The 21288-nt window shown below is 50.5% G+C and overlaps 1 protein-coding gene across 2 annotated transcripts in view; it reads right to left on the bottom strand.

The window, feature by feature from the left end:
• Positions 1 to 21288, bottom strand: part of TMEM94 (transmembrane protein 94) — an 82894-nt gene that overhangs the window by 12443 nt on the left and 49163 nt on the right. For both annotated transcript variants that reach the window (XM_040435697.1, XM_040435696.1), the window contains exons 21-26: positions 12592 to 12707; positions 11239 to 11338; positions 11055 to 11163; positions 10336 to 10525; positions 3848 to 3925; positions 3565 to 3650 (exon numbers count right to left, since the gene is read on the bottom strand). In XM_040435697.1, the coding sequence (XP_040291631.1) occupies positions 3565 to 3650; positions 3848 to 3925; positions 10336 to 10525; positions 11055 to 11163; positions 11239 to 11338; positions 12592 to 12707 (679 nt within the window). The remainder of the gene's footprint in view (positions 1 to 3564; positions 3651 to 3847; positions 3926 to 10335; positions 10526 to 11054; positions 11164 to 11238; positions 11339 to 12591; positions 12708 to 21288) is intronic.

Below are 21288 nucleotides of genomic sequence, written 5' to 3'. Positions count from 1 at the left end.
AAGAGTACAGGGCACCAGAGTGTATCGATACTCGGTACGCACCACTTGTAGAAGAAGCAAAGGCATCTATAGCCGTGCTGTAGTTGAAGTGCAGCATCCAAGATGTGTACTCATTCCCCACGGTAGTGGATCACTTGTGGAAGGGGCAATGTTGCGATTATCCCACCAATGAAAGGGGGCAATGCTTATGGCAAGCACTGCACTCAGTGGTAGTGTAATACTCCACCATGAAGGGTGGCAATGCAGTAATGCAACTAGCAGGAACTGAATCCAAGTAGAGAGAATACGCCTTTTACGGAAAAGGCAAGGCATAATGAGAGTCCTGTCTCAATACCCCACCCCGTAAGGGGGTAAAACATACAGTAAACACTGAACCAGGGATAATGCCATAGTGCCACCTATGGAAGAAGGCTAACGCCTACAGTAAGTGCTGTCCCCTGTGGGAATCCAGTTCCGCCAGCTACTTAAAGGGGGAACGCCTACTGCCGGCACTGAAACAGTTCTAGTGCGGTTAGACCCCAATAGAGGGAGGTAATATCCAAGGGAGTACTTCATCCAGTAGTAGTGCAAATACTCCGCCTAAGGAAGGGGGTAATGCATACGACAAGTACTGCTGTCTACCTCGGACGCCATCATGGAAGATCGCACCGGAATCACGGCGTATCACTGTAAGTGAAGTCAAGCCGGACCGCAGAGAAATGCGCCCGCTGTGCACGCATGCTGTGGAGGCCGCAAGCCGGGGCTGGATTGCGCAGGCAGAATGTCGCGCTGGCCGGAGTGATCAGGCGGGGCCAGATTTCTGCGGTGCCCGGACCCGATCCTGGTGTTAGCCTCCTGGAGCGGCGCACTCTTAGGCGCCCCGCTTCCAGGGGATGATTAGCACTGGGGAGTGGAGACAAGGGAAGATCAGAGGTCCAACCCTGCGTTATGCGCAGGCACTCTGCATCTACTCTACACCCGACCAAAGCGGTGAGCACAGTCGCCCGCTGTGATTTAATGTCATTAACCCCCTATGTGCCTGAGTACCGACGGCACAGAGGGGGGGGGGGGGGGGGGGAGATTGTGGAGCTGGGCTTAGTAAAAAAATAAAAATAAATGAAGCCTGTGTCTGGTCAAGTTGGGAGCTATTTCCGTAGAACCCTTGAAATAGGAAAGGAGGGAGAGGGTTAACATACTTACCTAGTCCAGTGTACTCACCTCTCTCTCTCATCCTCTTCACTTCACCCTCCCTCCCTAAGTGGACCCTCAAGGTCACCTTCTCCAGCAGGGTCACCTCCTCAGTAGCTGGCACTGGAGTGGCAGGCGTCTGGTATGGCGGGAGGGTCTTTTCTTTGCAGGACCTAGGTGACCCCTTGGCTGGCGGGATGCAGGGGAGCGAGGCTGCCCTGGTCCACCTTGTCTTCTGTGGGGGAGGCAGCAGTGCGGGAGACCGGCACAGGCGCAACTCGACCCCAGGAGAACAGGGAGGCGAGGCGTCCACTGTTTTCCCATCTGAAAAAGAAAGGAAAAAATAAAAAATCTTCAGGAGATCCCTGCAGAGCAGGGAGGTCTTGCCTCCTATTGACACTAGAAAAAACTGAAGCTCTCTCTCCAGGCTGGAGGGGGTATAGCTGCCAGGGGAGGATCTAACAGCTTTTACTAGTGTCAACGCCTCCTAGAGGACATAGCTATACCCACGGTCTCTGTGTCCCCCAATGAATATGGGCGAGAAAAGTATACTCAAAATAAGATATCCCTTTGGAGGTGGTGAGGAGCATCTTTTGGTTTGGGGATTCTGTGGGCCCAATCTAGGGTTAGATCCTGAGGAAAAGGAAGCGGTTGGAGGAGGAACAGAGAGTGTACACAGTGCATAATCTCTGCAGGTAGAACAGTTTCAGGAACCCTCAAATTTTAATATTGTTGGAACGGGAACGATGCTTCGCATCTGCTGCCTTACTTACTTTTCAGCCATTTCACCTCCTCTCCAAGCACATTATGAGCATCTTCCAATTCTGTGCCACTGAGAATCCTGACATCTTGCACTCTATATGACAGTCCTGGCACCAATAGTGGTTTGGAGCTTCTGTACCGTAGAAGAAATGCAGGAGCTGATGTTATGTTGTAGAAGGATCAGCATACGTTTCATGGTGTGCTCAGTAATACCAGAAGTGCAAGATTTGGAGTCCCTTTCTGTAGGTAAAGTAGTGCTCTGCTTGGGATTAAGACCCGAAAGAAAAGTGGAGGATGGTGGCAGGAAAGCAGAATGACTCTAGTCTCCCGCCCTGTCCGTGTTAAGAAATGGGTGCTAGGGAAGGAGCACCCGCCGGAGGCTGAGAAAAAGGAGAGAGGTTACTTTGGCATTTTTCAGATAAAGGGAGGGTCCTAGGGGGTCATACTGTCATCCAGAGAAGGTACCACAGAGGAACCAGCAGAATTGAAATAGGCAGTAAGTTTTCTGTGCCCCACAGATTTCCCACTCCAACACAGCAGCTACGAGCAGAAGTCCCCACCAGAACACTGAATTTAATTAGAGCAATGTTACAGTATCTTGAGTCCCAGCGTGCCCAGTACAGGACCTCAGAGATACAAAAGCATATGGCAGAGATAGATACAGCCAGATATCTAAGAATAGAAGCACCAGATACCTCCACAGCAAATCGCAATGACCATCAAGGTGGTAGTTGTACGTGAAAGGGGCACACAAATATGGCAGCAGCAGCAGCCAACATGTGCTCATCAGGAAGAAGGGCCAAGAATGTGCTGGCATGCTCCGTTTCTTCCAGGCCTCCTATCCTGTGCTATCCATGGGTCCAGTTAAGTAGCAGCAGAAATCTCCTCCACTGCGTCTGCAGGTCATCAGGCAGCTATAGAGGTTCTTAAAGTAAAATGGAGGACTCAGGTGAGTGGTAGGCAACCCCCCTGCAGGATCTTTCATTGCAGAGAGTCGCTTAAATGCCAACCAAGCGCTGGTACACCCTTTCTGCATTGCTGATATGAGTCTGCTAAGACCTAGCCTGCTCCTCAGACTCCCAGGCCCCGACGGCCACATGACTGCTGGGACGGGAGCAGGAAGAAAGGCATTGCCACCTCCTGATCTCCATACACTCCAGCACTCATTCAGTGCTGTGCATACAGCGGCGAGAAAAATAGTCCCTGCCTTTTCTATAGGAAGCTCTGCTGTCACTCATCTCGTTCCCTGCTCAATTAGATATAGAGATATATGCCGACTGCTAGGACGTATATAATCAAAGGGCAGTCCGCAAGGGGTTAAAATGACTCCTCTATGCTAGAACACTGGTCTAAAATGCCCTCTTTCAGTCCCATCACGTAAATCAATAGGGCCACTGCTGCCAAATAGTAGCGTCAGCAATCACACGCCATACTACTGGAAGGCTCACATCTCTTAGCGGTGATGCCAGTAGTACAGCACATGGCGCTGGGCAGTCATGTGGCAAAAAACAGGGGACTGCTAGACTAGAGCATCCGCACTGGCTCGGTGAGGGAAAATGGAGTGGAGTATTTTTTATTTTTCTTGTATAACATTTTATGGATAATCCCTTTAAACAAACATGTTCATACACTCACCTAAGTAACGGAAAACAGAAGCAGGACAGCCACAGAATATCTGTAGTACTGAGGCAAGGAGGTAGCTGGATCAGACAGGCCAAGAACTAGGGGAAAAGGCAAAAATGGAACAGGTAAAGTAGGTTTTTGCCAAAGATGGGACTGGAAGCCACCCTAGAAGGTCAGGACGGCCTTTCTCAAAGCCTAATACTACCATGGCTCCTATTCTAATGTTAATAAGCAGGTAACTTTCCCTTACTGTCAGGTAGCCATAGGTGAGGGTTGACCATCTTATGACTCTTACCTGCACAATCACAAGTGTGAGCTGACACTGCAAGAGGAAAAGGAAACATTTCCTAATGCTGTACGTTGCATGTCGAGCCTGTAATAAGAACAAATAATCATTTAGGCAAAATTACTGGATAGCTACAAATAAATTAAAGACACCAACATCTTAAAAAAAAAAAAATGAAGAAATGAACACAGACGGATATACCAAATGCACACATAATTTTTTTTCATTTATAAAAAGTAAAAAAAAAAAAAAAGCCCGCAAGCTAAAAATATCCAGATTTCCATGAGATGACTACCTTGTGGTATCAACATAAAAAGTCACTTTGAAGGATTTTCTAATGTTTTGGCAGTATGGCATCATAGAACCAGCAACAGAAAAGTAAGCAGCCAAAATGTCTTGCACTGATCCCAGCCAGTAAATAACTTACATAGGTAACATCCATTTTCACAGTACAAACATACAGTAATGGTTTTAGAGATGTTTAATCTTAATCTTTTGTAACAGAAAAAAAACACAGATAAAGGAAAATTATTCATTTTTTCAGTCTTTCCTGCAATATTTTTTTTACTATTTTATCTGTCACCGAATGGCACAAAAGAAAGGTCTAATGAGTCCTATGAAAAATAATATCAGATACATGTAGGTTGGCTCAGAAATTACATAGTTATTTGCAGTTAGGCCCATTGCTAAAACGAGATTTTTGTAAAACTTACCAGTAAAATCTCTTTCTCGCTCTTCATTGGGGGACACAGAAACCGTGGGACGTCCTAAAGCAGTCGACAGGGAGGGAAAACCACAGACCCATGGAGCAAGCGCCCCTGCAGGCAACTAAAAACTGCTGCCTGCAAGACTATGCGGCCCAAGGCAATGCCCGCCGATGCATAAGTATGCACCTGGCAAAATTTTGAGAATGTGCGTAAGGAGAGCAGAAGCCGCCTTACACAACTGCGCGGCCGAACCTTGAATCCTCCGAGCCCAAGAGCGCCCACCGCTGTGGTGGAGTGAGCCGTGACACCGAAGGGCGGAATCCTGCCCCGGGTGCAGTATGCTTCAGCAATTACAGATGTACAATTGCCACCCTCGAGGCCGCCATCCCTCCGGGATGACCAAAAAGGGGGGGGTCCGTACGCCGGATGGAACTGGAGGCCGGCAAATAAAATGTCAGAGCCCTGACGACGTCCAAATGGTCTAACTCCCTTTCCCTAGGGTGTGAAGGGGAGAGACACAGTGATGGAAGAACAATATCTACATTGAAATGGAAATCAGAGACCACCGTCGGGAGCAAGGAATGAACGGGCCGGAGAACCGCTTATTCCTGCCGAGAACCAGGAAGGTTCTCTGCAAGAGAGCGCCCCAACCCGGACACCTGTCTGATGGGTGGGATAGCCAAGAAAAAACTACCGTCCAGGACAGGAGTCGGAGTGACATCTCCCGCAAGAGTTCAAGGGGAGAATTCCGGAGCGCTGAAAGGACTAAGTTCAGATCCCAAGGCGGAAAGGGAGGACAGTACGGAGGAACCGTATGCGCTATTCCCTGAAGGAAGGTATTATGGGCCCCGGATGAGTCAGAGGACGCTGGAAAAGGATACAAGCGCCGAACCTGGCCCATGAAGGAAACAAGGGCTAAACCAAAAACCCAGAACCGCAGGATCCACCCCTGCTAAAGGGAAGCGCTCCACGGAAACGGTAAGTGGTCCACCAATGGCCCCCGAGCCGAAGAGGCTTGTGGGGAGACTGAGAAGCTGGCTGATACACTACCGAGAAAAAAACGCCTGAATGAAGCATGTCCAACCGCAAGCCAAGGAAAATACATTGGATAGGTAGAAGTAGAGACAATAAGGAGTTCCGTCAGCGACCGTGTATTGACAGTGTAGTAACACTGCACGACAGAAATTTAGACCAGACCAAGATGAGAGAAAAACTCCTGCCTCGAGGAGAATAGAAGGGGAGTTCCGTTCCAGGAACGAAAACTCCATCAATAGTCGTGACAGCACCCCAGCTCAGCCTGGCGTGGTGAGTCTCGTAGTCTAGCCACGGAATGTGCAGTGAAAAGGCATGACTACATCGGACTGACATGGCAGTCGCTAATCAAGTCTTAAGAGAGGTAGTTGTAGATACGGGTAGTAAACCCAGGACCAACAAGTAGGAATCACCTGTAGAAGGGGGGATATGGAAAACATCACAGCCCAACAATTGGTCCAAAACAAGACTGAAAGAAAAAAACACAGAACCAATACCCTGAATCAACGTAGATTAGGGGAAGTAGTAACGTAGGAGCTACCAAGGTTTGCGGAGTGGCCGTGAACCCTGAGCCAGAGATAGAAAAACGGAAGGAAAAAAGTGGCAGGGCGAAACCCATTCCCTATCTGAGACTGGCACTACACAGAAGAAGCCACCGGATGATAGTGGCAGTGCCATACTCCGCCTAAGGAGGAGGCCATGCAGCGTACGCCACCGAATTTGCCGTTAGAAGAATCCGTCACCTGACGAAGGAGCCGTGCAGGGGGAGCCAGAGTATGTAATGACTACTCCAGGACCCCCGTATCGTAGGAGCCGCAGCGTGCCCCGCCAGCACAAACTGAGGGGCAGACTAGAGGAATCCGGTAGAAGCCATGATCTCATGGACGGAGAGCTAACCTTAAACACTCCACCTGGGACGGGCGTTGAACAGGAACAACCGCCAAGCCAGCGTCAGGGTAGAACCACTACCTGAGGGATTGCCCCACTGCAGCGACTAGTACCAGCGTAAAATCTGCACCAGCGGAGAACACGCTGCAAAGCTAAACCAGCGTTCCAGCACAACCACTTCCCACATCAGGAATGGTGGATAGGGAATATAGAGTCAGTGTAACACTTGACTTGCTGGAACATAAGCACAATATTACGTGCCATGGTGTACGCACTACATATTGTTGAAGACACATTGGAACAGTGGAGGACCATGGAGATAGGGGACGCTAGGACCCATGAGTGACGCTGGGCAACTCCCTGAGGAGAGAGGTTGTCATATTCATGTTCCAAACCGGCACCGAAGGAAAAGGACACAACGTGGAAACATCCACAGTATCCACAGGCGGTACCGAAATACCATTAGAGGAAGAATACAGGGCACCAGCGTGTATCGAAACTCGCTACGCTCCACTTGTAGAAGAAGCAAAGGCATCTATAGCCGTGCTGTAGTTGAAGTGCAACATCCAAGATATGTACTCATTCCCCACGGTAGTGGATCACTTGTGGAAGGGGCAATGTTGCAACTACCCCACCAATGAAAAGTGGCAATGCTTACGGCAAGCACTGTACTCAGTGGTAGTGTAATACTCCACCATGAAGGGTGACAATGCAGTAATGCATCTAGCAGGAACTAAATCCAAGTAGAGAGAATACGCCTTTTACGGAAAAGGCAAGGCATAATGAGAGTCCTGTCTCAATACCCCACCCCGTAAGGGGGTAAAACATACAGTAAACACTGAACCAGGGATAATGCCATAACGCCACCTATGGAAGAAGGCTAATGTCTACCGTAAGTACTGTCCCAGTGGGAATCCAGTTCCGCCACCTACTAAAAGGGGAAACGCCTACTGCCGGCACTGAAACAGTTCTAGTGCGGTTAGACCGCAATAGAGGGACGTATATATCCAAGGGAGTACTGCATCCAGTAGTAGTGCAAATACTCCGCCTAAGGAAGGGGGTAATGCATACGACAAGTACTGTTGTCTACCTCGGACGCCATCTTGGAAGATCGCACCGGAATCACGGCAGAGACCGAAACACTGATCCCCCCTTCAGACCGAACCTCTCCAGGGAAGGAGGTGCGTCTGAGCGTGACCCTAGGGAGGAAGGGTGGGGGTGTGGAGGAGACCAAGGAGGAAATATATCCTGCTCTGGCTTGCTGTGTACAGTCTCACCTCTCGGAATCTTGCCCATGGCAGACGCAGGCTCGCCGGTGGGAGTTATCAACCAAACTACCCAGGGGTGGAATGGAAACTTCTAGAGGTTCACTCACCGGATTGCGCAGGTGGTGCTTTAATCAACCAAACGACCCCGGAGGGAGATTGGGAAGTCCGGAGATCCACCATTGGAGTGCGCAGGCGGTGCTTATCAACTAAACGACCCCGGAGTGCGATTGGGAAGGTCCAGATGTCCACCATTGGATTGTGCAGGTGGAGAAAATCAACCTAATGACCCTGAAGGGTGATTGGGAAGGTCCGGATGTCCACCATTGGATTGCGCAGGCAGAGTTTCATCAACCAAACGAACCCGGAGGGTGATTGTGAAGGTACGGATGTACACAATTGGATTGCGCAGGCAGCGCTTGGCAACCAAACGGCCCCAGAGGGTGACTGGAAAGATAGAGAGATCTACCATTGGATTGCGCAGGCATCGCTTTATTACCAAAGCGACCCCGGAGGGTGAATGGAAAACTGAAGGGTCCTCCTTTGACAGTGATAGGACCCGGGCCAGTCTGACACAGACAGGGGGGGTCCTGAAGTGATGAGGACTGAGGGGGGAGGACCCAAATGGACTTTATTTTATTTTTATTTTTTTAAACTGGGATACCCACCTCAATTGTGCAAGAGGCAGAGGAGTTAAATTCCTCAACATTGAAGCCCCACAGATAGAACCCATATAATCATGTGCCAGTCTCAAGAGATGGCTGACCAGGAAGGGTTAATTGCCTGAGGCCGAGGCGGGGCTCTGTGGGCTACTGGGGGTGGGGAGGCAAGGCGGGAATGAAGTGCGGACCAGTAGGCCGCAAGCCGGGGCCTAACATTATGAGACACGGCCGACTGCACGGCCGGAGCACCGAGGGCTGCGGAGACAACGCTGCAAGCGCGCTTACCAGACACAGCGCATCATTGTAGTCCTCCCCGGAATTCAAAACCGCCCCTGGAGTGAAGGGTCCTACCACAGAGAAATGCGGACGCTTGCGCACACGTTGAAAAAAATGGCGCGGGCCGGAGTGAAGGCGGGGCATAATTTCGGTGCCCAGACCCAGTGCTGGCGCTAGCCTCCTGGAGCGGCGCACTTCTAGGCGCCCGCATCCAGGGGGGGGGATTATCGTGGGGAAGTGGAGCAAGATCAACGTCAGTCTGTAAGTACTCCATCTATGCATCCGGATAGAGTGGTGTGCACAGCCGCCCGCTGTGTTTAGTAGCGCCAGCGGGGAACAAGGCCATTAACCCCCTATGTGCCCGTGTACCTTCGGCACAGAGGGGTAGGAAAGAGGCTGTTAAAACTGGGCCAGTGAAGGAGCGATTGGTAAATACAGCCAGTGTCTGGCCAAGGAGTGAGAAGGGAGGGAGCTGGCAATGAAGCCCATCTGCTTTGCCAAATAGGAAGGAAGGGGAAGAAGGGGGTTAACATACTCACCTAGTCCTGTGTACTCACCTAATCTTTCTCCTCTTCACTTCACCCTTCCTAAGTGGGCCTAGCAGGGTCACCTCCTCAGCAGCTGGCAGCGGAGTGCCAGAAGTCTGGTATGACGGGAGGGTCTTCTCTTTGGCGGACCTAGGTGACCCCTTGGCTGGCGGGATGCAGGGGAGCGAGGCTGCCCTGATCCACCTCGTCTTCTGTGGGGGAGGCAGCAGTGCGGATGACCGGCACTGGCGCAACTCGACCCCGGGAGAACAGGGACGCGAGGCGACCACTGTTGTCCCATCTGAGAAAGAAGGAAGAAAATAAAAAATCTTCAGGAGATCCCTGCAGAGCAGGGAGGTCTTGCCTCCTATTGACACTAGAAAAAAACTGAAGCTCTCTCTCCAGGCTGGAGGGGGTATAGCTGCCAGGGGAGGAGCTAACAGCTTTTACTAGTGTCAACGCCTCCTAGAGGACATAGCTGTACCCACGGTTTCTGTGTCCCCCAATGAATATGAGCGAGAAAACTGGTTGGTGCTGATCTGTACAAATTTGTCCCATTAAATAATTTAATACTATTTAGACACACATTCAGTGTATACATACAATCATAATAAAGACTATAATAGAATACAATGAAATCTTAGCTGCTTGGCGACATCACCATATGTGTACAGCAGACGTCAAGACTTTAAATATAGCTGGTGGACGCCTACTGTTTTAAAGCAAACATCAACCGATGGTGTCCGTGATCAGAGGCAACTCCAATCACGGACATTTGACCCCCTCATACGCCATGGTCAATTGCGACCATGGTATCTGAGCGGTCATTTGGAGATAGGGGGCTCCCTCTGTTAAATAAATGTGACAAGCCTTTCAGTTGCTATGTTAGCAGAGAGCCTTATGAAGGCTGCCACTGTAAAGATCCTATTAAGCCCTGCCTAAAGTAGGGCTCAATAGGAACACTACAATTTTACCATAGACAGCAATACTATTTGATTGCAGTCTATGGTATAAGATATCTACCAATCACATGCTCATGTCCCTTAGGAGGACTTATAATGAAATTTGAAAAAACACATGATCGAACTACAACAGTGCAAACATCAATACTCTCCACCTATAAGAGGTGCAACCACTGACCTGCTCGATGAGACGGATAATGCTGACGCTCTCCTCCTGCCTGAAGGATATAGAACAAGGCAGGCCATTAAGGGCTGCAGAGAGGTGCAGAGGAGAGACCCCCTCTGATGAATTTGTCCTAAGAGGGCCGCTCACGTAGCCAAACATTTCCCAGGTGCAGCGAGAAGGGAACAATGGATCCAGAGAAATACTACGGGAGAAAAAAAAGAGAGAAAAATAACCGGGTGATCGATAAAGAAATGTGATCAGAAGTGAAGTAGAAGGAAAAGGTTTTCTTTAATACCAGCTGTTCGTGCCGGTATTGGTGCGGCTGGAATGCAGGTAGGGGTAACGTCCCGTGATGTACATAATTGTGAAAATGCAGAAAAGGGTTAATAAATGCTCAGAATGACATTGAGTAGGAATGGAGGTTAAGAGGGAAAAAAAAATAAAAAATATTTGGACAAGGACAAGGAAACAGTGACGCGTGATGCAAGGACACAGGACAAAATACGGCGTCACAAAACCATAAGCAAGACGAGGGCTGCGGTAACAAAGCCCGAGTGTCTGCGGGTAAACACAGCTGACATTCAGAGGAACCATCAAAAAGGACAGAAATCACAAAGAAGGGCAATAGAATCTGTGGCCAAGCGATGCCAAAGTACTGAGCACTGACAAAGACTGCTTGCATCGAATGAGAGGAACAAAAAATTTTTGAACAAATTGCAAGCGCTGCTGACCTGATATCACTCTGTAAGAACAAGCCACTGTTCCTGATGCTTGCAGAGCTTCCCATACAGCAGGTAACTTCTCCATACTCCTGCATGATCTGGATCATTTCACACATAGCTAGGGGACAAAGAGGTGTGAAGACGCACACTAGTGCTTCTCAGCGGTCATTTACACCCATCATCCTGTACTCACTTTCTGGGGTGCAGTCAGTAAAGAGTGGGACCAGCAGGGGAACATTGTCAATGTTCTGCAGATGGGGTCTAACTTGATGGATACCACGAGGAAGCTTTGCCTATAGCGGAGAAAGGCGTTATTATGGAAAAGACGACCCTGGGACAGCACTGAAATGTTCTGACTCCCAAAATGACAACCTAGCTAATAGTGTCTGATGAAAACTGGGGTCCCATGCCCCCCTGTTTGAAAAAATTAAAGTCAGACATCATATAGTACATGATAATCTTTCTAAAAAAAAAAGCAAGAACCACCATTGCTCTGCTATCTTCTGCCTGGAAGCTCAGGGGCCTTGTCCTTTCTGGTTAGGCTGATGATTTTTTTAAATAAAGGAAAACGTTCTTTTAGTTAGTTTTTTGTTATTAGAGTACTCGATTAATTGTTAGATTAATCGATAGAACACTCGATTACAAAACTAGTCGATAGCTGCAGCCCTAAACAGAACATAAGGCTGGTGACAGCCAAAGATTTAAACTGAACATGTACGACCAGCTCAGTGAGACGGACAATAAAATAATATACGTCAGGTGGCACTACACAGATACCTTTTATTAAATAGCTCACTGGCTATACAACATTTTTAATTACATGCAATTACAAAAAGGTATTCAAATCCAGGTGCTGGCTTGAAAAACGTAAAATGTGTTTCGTGACAATCCCTTTAAATAGTGCATATGTTTAAAGTCTCTGGGAATGCTGATGACAGCAGCAGCACTTCTGACAGTTCCAAACAGGTTAATGGACTGCACATGCTCGACCACCTCTCCGTTCAAACGGGGACACAGCACTCCCGTTGCAGTGATCAGTGGGATCCCATTAATCAGACTCCACCTCTCAAGCAACAGACACTTCTTATGTGTCCCATTCCGGGACAACCCCTTTAAGGCTTGATGTACTATTCTCCTAGCGATACATGGCAGCAGTATTTTGGCCATTCACTTCTATGGAAAGTGAATAGCAGGTGGCACCAACTGCTTCAGTATAACAGCATGGCTCAATATCCACCATATATGTGGTGGATGATTGACATATACCATTACTAGGTTCACTCTGCAACCGAATTTTACAATTCAGATGCAAAATGCCATATCTTAAAGCACATTCTATGCCTGCCTCCTTGCGAGCTGTGCACAATGGATTTTTCTAAAACTAGATGCACCAAATTGAACCAACTTTTCGTGCAGTTTTCTATAAAGCCTAGCCCTCATATTAGTAAAATGTGGGCCATAGTGTCTTTTTCAAATGCTACACAGTGTGCACCAAGTCCGACCTGCGGAAAAACACGAAGGCAATGACATCAATTATTTTTCTTACGCGGTTGGAATCTTCAAAGAAGCTGGGGACATCACTGTCAGTAGGCTGGAAACTAATCATATCGGAGTGCCCCTCCTCATCCATGAGTAGGAGACCTTCTGCATCCTCCCGAGAGGCTAACAAGTAAAAAAGTTTAAAAAGAAAAGACAAACTTAAGAATAAGCTGTACATGGATAAAGTGCTCTGCCCTAATAGTTCATCAATATACGATCAGCGGGGGTCTGACACTCCACGCTCCTGCTGATCAGCAGCATCTCCGACAAGTGGAACTACAGCTCCGTCCATTGTGTGCAGTGGACAGAGCTGGTTAATTACTGCAGCACTGCCTCCCCACGAAGTGAACGCAGCACTGCCTCCCCACGAAGTGAACGCAGCACTGCCTCCCCACGAAGTGAACGCAGCACTGCCTCCCCACGAAGTGAACGCAGCACTGCCTCCCCACGAAGTGAACGCAGCACTGCCTCCCCACGAAGTGAATGCTGATCAACGAGGCACAGAGAGTCAGACCTCCACTGAACAGATAGGGATCGCCTATCCTGAGGATAGGCGATCAATATAAAACAACTCAGAAAATCTCTCAACAGTACCATTCACAGACACAGAGCATCGATGAGAGTACTGAGAAGTCAGGCCCCCACCGATCTTATACTGATGATTCATCTCAAGGACAGGTCATCAGTATTACAGAGCCGGGAAAACCCCTTTTAGGCCCAAACAGACCTGTTGATTAACCGCCTCCGGACCGCCTAACGCAGGATTGCGTTCCGGAGGCGGTCGATTTGTTCCTCTTCGACGCATCGGCGCGTCATCTCGCGAGACGCGAGATTTCCTGTGAACGCGCGCACACAGGATCGGGAGGTAAACGAGTGGATCTACAGCCTGCCAGCGGCGATCATTCGCTGGCAGGCTGCAGATGCGATTTTTTTAACCCCAAAAAGGTATATTAGACGCTGTTTTGTTAACAGCGTGTGATATACCTGCTACCTGGTCCTCTGGTGGTCCCTTTTGCTTGGATCGACCACCAGAGGACACTGGCAGCTCTGTAAGTAGCACCAAACAGCACTACACTACACCCCCCCCCCCCCCCGTCACTTATTAACCCCTGATCACCCCATATTAGACTCCCTGATCACCCCATATAGACTCCCTGATCACTCCCCTGTAAGGCTCCATTCAGACGTCCGTATGTGTTTTGCGGATCTGCAAAACACGGACACCGGCAATGTGCTTTCCGCATTTCGCGGATCCGCACATTGCCAGAACTTTATAGAAAACAAGATTTTTGTATAACTTACCAGTAAAATCTCTTTCTCGCTCTTTCCTTGGGGGACACAGAAGACCTTGGGTATAGCTCATCTCCCTAGGAGGCGTGACACTAAGTGAAGACTGTTAAGCCCCTCCTCCACAGCTATACCCTCAGCCTGGAGAGAGAGACTGCCAGTTGCGTGTCCAAGTAGTGAGAAAAGGCAAAGTCCAAAAAATTGGAACCAACAAGCCAACTACCCTAAGGGTAAAACAAACTCGGAAACAGTCAGAGAAGAACAAAGAATGGGTGGGTGCTGTGTCCCCCAAGGAAAGAGCGAGAAAGAGATTTTACTGGTAAGTTATACAAAAATCTCGTTTTCTCGCCCAATTTCCTTGGGGGACACAGAAGACCTTGGGACGTTCAAAAGCAGTCCAAAGGGGGAGGGACCACAGCACCAAGGCGAAGCACCCGAAGGCGTCAAAAAAAACCCGCCGCCTGCAGACCAGGCGGCCCAAGGCAGCATACGCCGAAGCCCGAGTATGCACCCTGTAGAACTCGGTAAGGTGTGCAAGGAAGACCAGTGACCGCCTTGCACAAATGGATGGCCGAAGCCTAAAGCCTCCGGTCCAGGAAAAAACCGACGGCCCTGGCCAAATGAATGGTGACACCAAAAGCAGGACCCTGCCCTTGGTGCGGCAACCACAACAAGAGCCACTCTGAGAAAGCGGAAGAAAGCCACCCTGGAGGCCGTCAACCCTTTGCTCGGACCTCCTGGAAACATAAGAGACCGAACGTCGACAAGAGTCGGAGATCTCCAAGTAAAAACTGCAAGGCCCAAACAACGTCCAAATCGGTGAAGTGTCCGTTCCCGGGGGGGGGGGGGGGAGGGGAGGACGACTGCCTCAATGAAATGAAGGACAAATACCACCTTCAGAAGGAAGGAAGAGACGGAATGGAGAACAGTCCTGTCCTGGGGGAAGACAGAAGGCTCGGAACAAGAAGGGCCGCCACTCAGGCACCCGTCAGAGACACGATGGCTACAGAAACCCAACCGTACAGGACAGAAGGAGTAGAGAGAACTTCTGTAACGGCTCCAAGGAAAAATTGGAGCGCCAAGAGCCCAGTATGTAGTTCCCAGGACGGTACCGGAGGGCAGTACAAAGGAACCCAAGAGCCGCTCCATGGAAGAAGTTCCTGACAGGCCCAGAGGGACGGGGAACGCTGAAAGAGGAAGGACAGGAATGACACTTGATACTTCAAGCAACAGATTCCCAGCCCCAGGTCCAGGCCGAACTGGAGAAAGACAGAACCATGGAGAAAGGCAGAGTGGGGGAACGCCCAGCTTCCCACAGAACCCCAGGTAAAGCCCTAAGTCCTACCACAGATCCTGGACGAAAACTCGGCTAGAAGCGAACACTAGCGAGCCCACTAGAGTCGCCTGGGCAAGCGGGTGAAAACCCAATGATCAGGCGCGGACCAGTAACACGGGTAGAACAGTCGGTAGAACTGGTCCCGTCGGCCCCCGAGCAAGGTTGTCCCGTATCCCCCCAGAGTGGGGAAGCAGAAGGACAAACGGACAGGAACCGAAGGGTCCGCCCAGCAACCGCCAGGACAAGACAGGCTAAAGCCGAAGCCAATGTAGCCACCACAGGAAGACAGACTACAGTTCCGGTGTGGGAGATCAAAAGACAATCCTGACCAAATGGTAGTCCTCCCAAGTTACCGAGAAGGTGAATCCAAAGCCGAAACATTGCCTAGAATGGAAAAAACGCAATCTGCACCCAGCGGGAGGACAGAAAGCGGTAGACCCGGTAACTATGCACACAGCTAGTACAGCCAGTGTGGACAAGGGAGACTGAAAAGGAACACCATAACCATCCAAATGAACAAACATGCTCTCCCCAGAGGGAAGGGCAGTGAAGGAACAGCCTCTGAAGCGTGGCCGGAACAGACGCCACATCGGAATGATATGTACCGAGTGGGAGTCAAACAGAGCCGGCGAGAAAAGGCAGGCGAGACAGAGGCCGGTATAACACCCTCCAACCAAAAAAGGGGGAGTGGGCAACAGAGAGGCCATAGGACAGCTCAAAAGCAGAACACCGCTACACAGAGACGCCCGGTTCACCGCCACGCAGAAGGCGAATACCCTGAAGAACCCAAGGTGGAGGTCCCCCGGACCTGTATAAGCGAGCACCCAAGAGAAGTTGGGTGACCTTCCCAAGAAGAGCGGCCCGAACCTGGTAGCAGATCAGACTGAAGCACCGAGGGCGCCAATCCGGAAAGAATCATACCACACTGCACCAGAATGATCTCCTTAGAGAATAGTGCAAGGCTTGCGGCAATCATCGTATCCCAAGAGAAAAAGAATGTCGCAGGAGGAAGGAGGCTACGTACGAGTAGCCCCGTAAGCAGTGAGAAGGCCAACCCACCTACAGGACGAGAAGGCATACACGGCCCAAACAACGCACAAGAACGTCCGCTCACTGCAAAAATATAACACCGCGAAGAGGGCCAGCCACAGAGTGCCACAGTATCTACGGGAGTGCAAACTGAAAGGAGTTATGCACAAGACTAATATGGAATGCGATGGAACGCAAACTGACCGCCCCGAAAGGGAGGAAATGTACCTGGCAAACTGCAGTGGGCAAGAATGCAAAGGCCTGCCCCAAAAAGAGGGAGATGCCCAAGGCCGTACCTACGTCAGAGAAGTAGGGCATACCATACTTCGCCCAGAAAGGCGCCATGCACATGGCCACACAGTATCCAGCGGAAACGCAGGAGGTCCACCTAGGGAAAAGGGGGACATGCATAGGGCTATCCTAGCATTAAGTGAGTGTGCAACAATTCACCCAACACCGAAATTTCGTGAGAGTGTAACTACTCCGCCAATGAAGGGGAACATGTGCAAGTCCAGTACAGCACATACAAGGACAGCCTTGAATCTTGTGAGCGTGCAAAATTCCACCCATGGAATGAGGGGTGGTCACGCACAAGGCCAGCACCGTATCCAAGGGGAGCGCAAGCGTTCCGCCCATGTTAGAGGCCATGCTCAAGGCCAGCAACGTATCTGGTGAGCGTAGTATGCCGCCCAGAAAAGGAAGGGGGGGGGGGGGAATCATGCACAAGGCCAGCATCGCATTCAGGGAGAATGCGAGCAGTCGGTGAGAATGTGTGTATGCCACCTGAAGGAGGCATGCCCATGACCGGCAGCGAATCCAGTGAGAGTGCGTACACCGCCCACGGAAGGGGGGTCATGATGTGGCCGACGGTGGATCCAGAGAGAGTGCATGTATAGGGGTCATGCACATGGCCAACAATGTACAGGCGAGAGAACAACCACCGACCGAGGGAGTGTATGTATGCCGCCACCCGGGAAGGAGGCATGCCCAAGGCCGGTAGTGAATCCAATGAGAGTACATCATATCGCCTATGGAAGGTGGTCATGCACATGGCTGGCAGTGAATCCAGTGAGAGTGCCGAATGCCGTCCACAGAAGGGAGTCATGCCTATGGCAGGCAGCGAATCCAGAGAGAGTGCAGCGTTCCGCCTAAGGAAGGGGGTCGTGCACATGGCCAGCACCGTATCCGGTGAAAGTGCAGTATTCCGCCTAAAAAAAGGGGGGTCACGCACATGATCGGCAACGAATCCAGTGAGAGTGTAGCGTTCCGCCTATGGAAGGGGGGCACGCACATGGCCGGCAGCTAATCCAGTGAGAGTGCAGAGTTCCGCCTAAGGAAGGGGGTCGTGCACATGGCCAGCACCGTATCCGGTGAAAGTGCAGTATTCCGCCTAAAAAAGGGGGTCATGCACATGATCGGCAACGAATCCAGTGAGAGTGTAGCGTTCCGCCTATGGAAGGGGGGCACGCACATGGCCAGCAGCGAATCCAGTGAGAGTGCCGTGTTCCACCTATGTAAGGGGGTCGTGCACATGGCCAGCATTGTATCCGGAGAAACTGCAGTAGGCCGCCAAAGAAAGGGGGATCATGCACAAGGCCAACCCGCAGTTAGGGAGAGTGCAGTATCCCGCCCAGGAGGGGGGTCCTGCACATGGCAGGCACCATAACTGGAGAGGGTGACGAATGTTGCCTACAGAAAAGGCATGCACCTTGACCAGCGCCGTAGCGCGGAGAGGGCAAAAAAACCCCCAGAAGGGGAAAAAAGAACCTGGCAGCGCCGCAGCCGGGGAGCGCGACACCATGCCGCCTATGGAAGGGGGGCATGTATACAGGCAGCACTCTGAGATGAGGCTGCAGCGTCCTGCGCAGCCCACAAGTCATATATATAATAAATATATAATTTTTTTTTTTTTTTTTTTTTAACACACAGCCTCACTGAGGCAGATGCCACCTACAGGGCACAGATCCACCCATACAGGCCCATCCTCTGTGGGCGGGGGAACCTCCAGGCGGGAAAAATTCGCGCCTGGAGAAGTTCCAGCCCCCTCCAACAGAGGCCTGAATTTTTGCGGCCTAGTAGGCCGTGAAGCTGGGGCCTAAATTTTTAGCGGCGCCCGGCGAACCGGGGCCGCACAGTATTTAAAGTAGCGGCCGGGCCTACGGAGCGGCACATACCGGCCGCGGGTGCCCACCCCGCGGGCCGGAAGAGCCGGGGCCTAAATTTTTAGCGGCGCCCGGCTGACCGGGGCCGCAAGTACTTAAAGTACCAGCCGGGCCTACGGAGCTGCACATACCGGCCGCGGGTGCCCACCCCGCGAGCCGGGGACCCGGATAGAGCGGGATCGTCTTGAAGTGGAACACAAGACTTCGGCGCCCGGCCGACCGGAAGGTTCCGACGGTTGGCCGGGGCTGTTGAAGCGCTCCTTTGCAGGCCGCGGTGCCCACCCAGGTGTCCGGAAGTCAGGACCCTGCACCCGGCAGCCATTTTACCCCTGGAGCGGGCCCCTGGCCTAGAACAGCGCTCCATATGATTTCACCCCTGCCGGCAGCTACAACCACCTTTCCCCTGGACCGGTGCCCGTGAGAGCAGGGAGGGTCAGTGGCAGCAAGGCGCGGGCCCTCTGGCCCTGAAGTAGTGGCCGGTAAGAGGGAGGGGGACCCTGAGACCGGGTCTGTGAGGGTGGGACGCCTGCATGACCCCTCCGTCAGGGGCAGCTAGGTGCGGACCTCCGCAGCTCCCTAGGCATTCCTCTTGTAGGAACAAGGGTGCCAATGTCCTGGAGGCCAGGAGAGAGGGAGCAGATGTCGCCCTGCGGCAGCCCAGGGCCAGCCTAGGTCTAGCAGGGACAGAAGGGTCCATAGGCCCAGGTAAGGGTCAGGCACGCAGGAGACCGAGGGGGGGGGGGGGGGGGGGGGGGGACGTAGGGCTGGAGAAGCCAATCTCTCACCATAGTCTTCACCCTCGGTCCGTTCCAGCAGGGTCGCCCCTTCAGCTACTGGCACCGTAGTGGCAGGACGCCGGGGGAGGGACTTGGCGTGCGGGCGACCCTTGCGCTGGCGGGATGCAGGGGAGCTGGGCTGCCCTGGTCCACCTTGCCTTCTGTGGGGGAGGCAGCAGTGCGGGTGACCGGCACTGGCGTAGCTCAACCCCGGGAGAACAGAGAGGACTAGTGCGTCTCTGTTATCCCTGATGATCTGGAACAAAAAGAAAATAAAAATCTAAAATTGAAACAAGGAGAAACCAGCCCTGCAGAGCAGGGAGTGTCTTGCCTCCTTGGTCACTAAGCAACAACTGGCAGTCTCTCTCTCCAGGCTGAGGGTATAGCTGTGGAGGAGGGGCTTAACAGTCTTCACTTAGTGTCACGCCTCCTAGGGAGATGAGCTATACCCAAGGTCTTCTGTGTCCCCCAAGGAAATTGGGCGAGAAAATGCCTTTTCTTGTCCGCAATTGCGGACAAGAATAGGACATGTTCTATAGGCTCTACAAAAAACGCAGTGTTCGCCCGATCAGGCCTGATCTTGTGCGCACACTTGCGTTCAGTCCACCCCACCGCAGTGACAGAATTTTATTTTTTTCTGATCACTGCAAAAACACAGTAAAATCGCTGCGGTGCTATATAGATCATTTTTGAGGGGCATGGCGAGTTCATAGAAGATTTTTTCTTTTTGGCACAAGTTAGCGGAAATTGTTTTTTTTTTTTGTTTTTTTTTTGTTTTTTCTTACAAAGTCTCATATTCCACTAACTTGTGACAAAAAATAAAATCTCACATGAACTCACCATACCCCTCACGGAATCCAAATGCATACAATTTTTTAGACATTTATATTACAGACTTCTTCTCACGCTTTAGGACCCCTAAAATGCCAGGGCAGTATAAATACCCCACATGTGACCCCATTTTGGAAAATATAAAAAAAAATTTAAAGTTGTCATTTACAGACCTATTTCTCACACACAGTATGGGTATATGTAAAAATACACCCCAAAACACATTGCCCTACTTCTCCTGAGTACGGCGATACCACATGTGACACTTTTTTGCAGCCTAGGTGCGCAAAGGGGCCCAAATTCCAATGAGAATCTTTACGATTTCACAGGGCATTTTTTACGCATTTGGAGTCCAAACTACTTCTCACGCTTTAGGTCCCCTAAAATGCCAGGGCAGTATAAATACCCCACAAGTGACCCCATTTTGGAAAGAAGACACCCCAAGGTATTTCGTGAGGGGCATGGCGAGTTCATGTAAAATTTTATTTTTTGTCACAAGTTAGTGGAATATGAGACTTTGTAAGAGAAAAAAATATATTCTAGGAACTCGCCATGCCCCTCACGGAATACCTTGGGGTGTCTTCTTTCCAAAATGGGGTCACTTGTGGGGTATTTATACTGCCCTGGCATTTTAGGGGACCTAAAGCGTGAGAAGTAGTTTGGACTCCAAATGCGTAAAAAATGCCCTGTGAAATCGTAAAGATTCTCATTGGAATTTGGGCCCCTTTGCGCACCTAGGCTGCAAAAAAGTGTCACATGTGGTATCGCCGTACTCAGGAGAAGTAGGGCAATGTGTTTTGGGGTGTATTTTTACATATACCCATACTGTGTGTGAGAAATAGGTCTGTAAATGACAACTTTTAAAAAATTTTTATACAAAGTTGTCAATTTACAGAGATATTTCTCTCACCCAGCATGGGTATATGTAAAAAGACACCCCAAAACACATTGCCCTACTTCTCCTGAGTACGGCGATACCACATGTGTGACACTTTTTTGCAGCCTAGGTGCATAAAGGGGCCGAAAGTCCAACGAGTACCTTTAGGCTTTACAGGGTTGCTTACAATTTAGCCCCGCCCAAAATGCCAGAACAGTAAACACACCCCACAAATGACCCCATTTCGGAAAGTAGACACCCCAAGGTATTCGCTGAGGGGCATATTGAGTCCATGAAAGATTGAACTTTTTGTCACAAGTTAGCGGAAAGGGAGACTTTGTGAGAGAAAAAAAAAAAAGTTTGTGCCAAAAAAAAATTAAAAAATTCTATGAACTCGCCATGCCCC

Source organism: Bufo bufo, chromosome 6 (assembly GCF_905171765.1).
Source record: "Bufo bufo chromosome 6, aBufBuf1.1, whole genome shotgun sequence".
In the NCBI taxonomy this organism is placed as follows: domain Eukaryota; kingdom Metazoa; phylum Chordata; class Amphibia; order Anura; family Bufonidae; genus Bufo; species Bufo bufo.
Note: the sequence above shows the minus strand (reverse complement) of the source record. Positions and strands in the feature narration are given on the sequence as shown.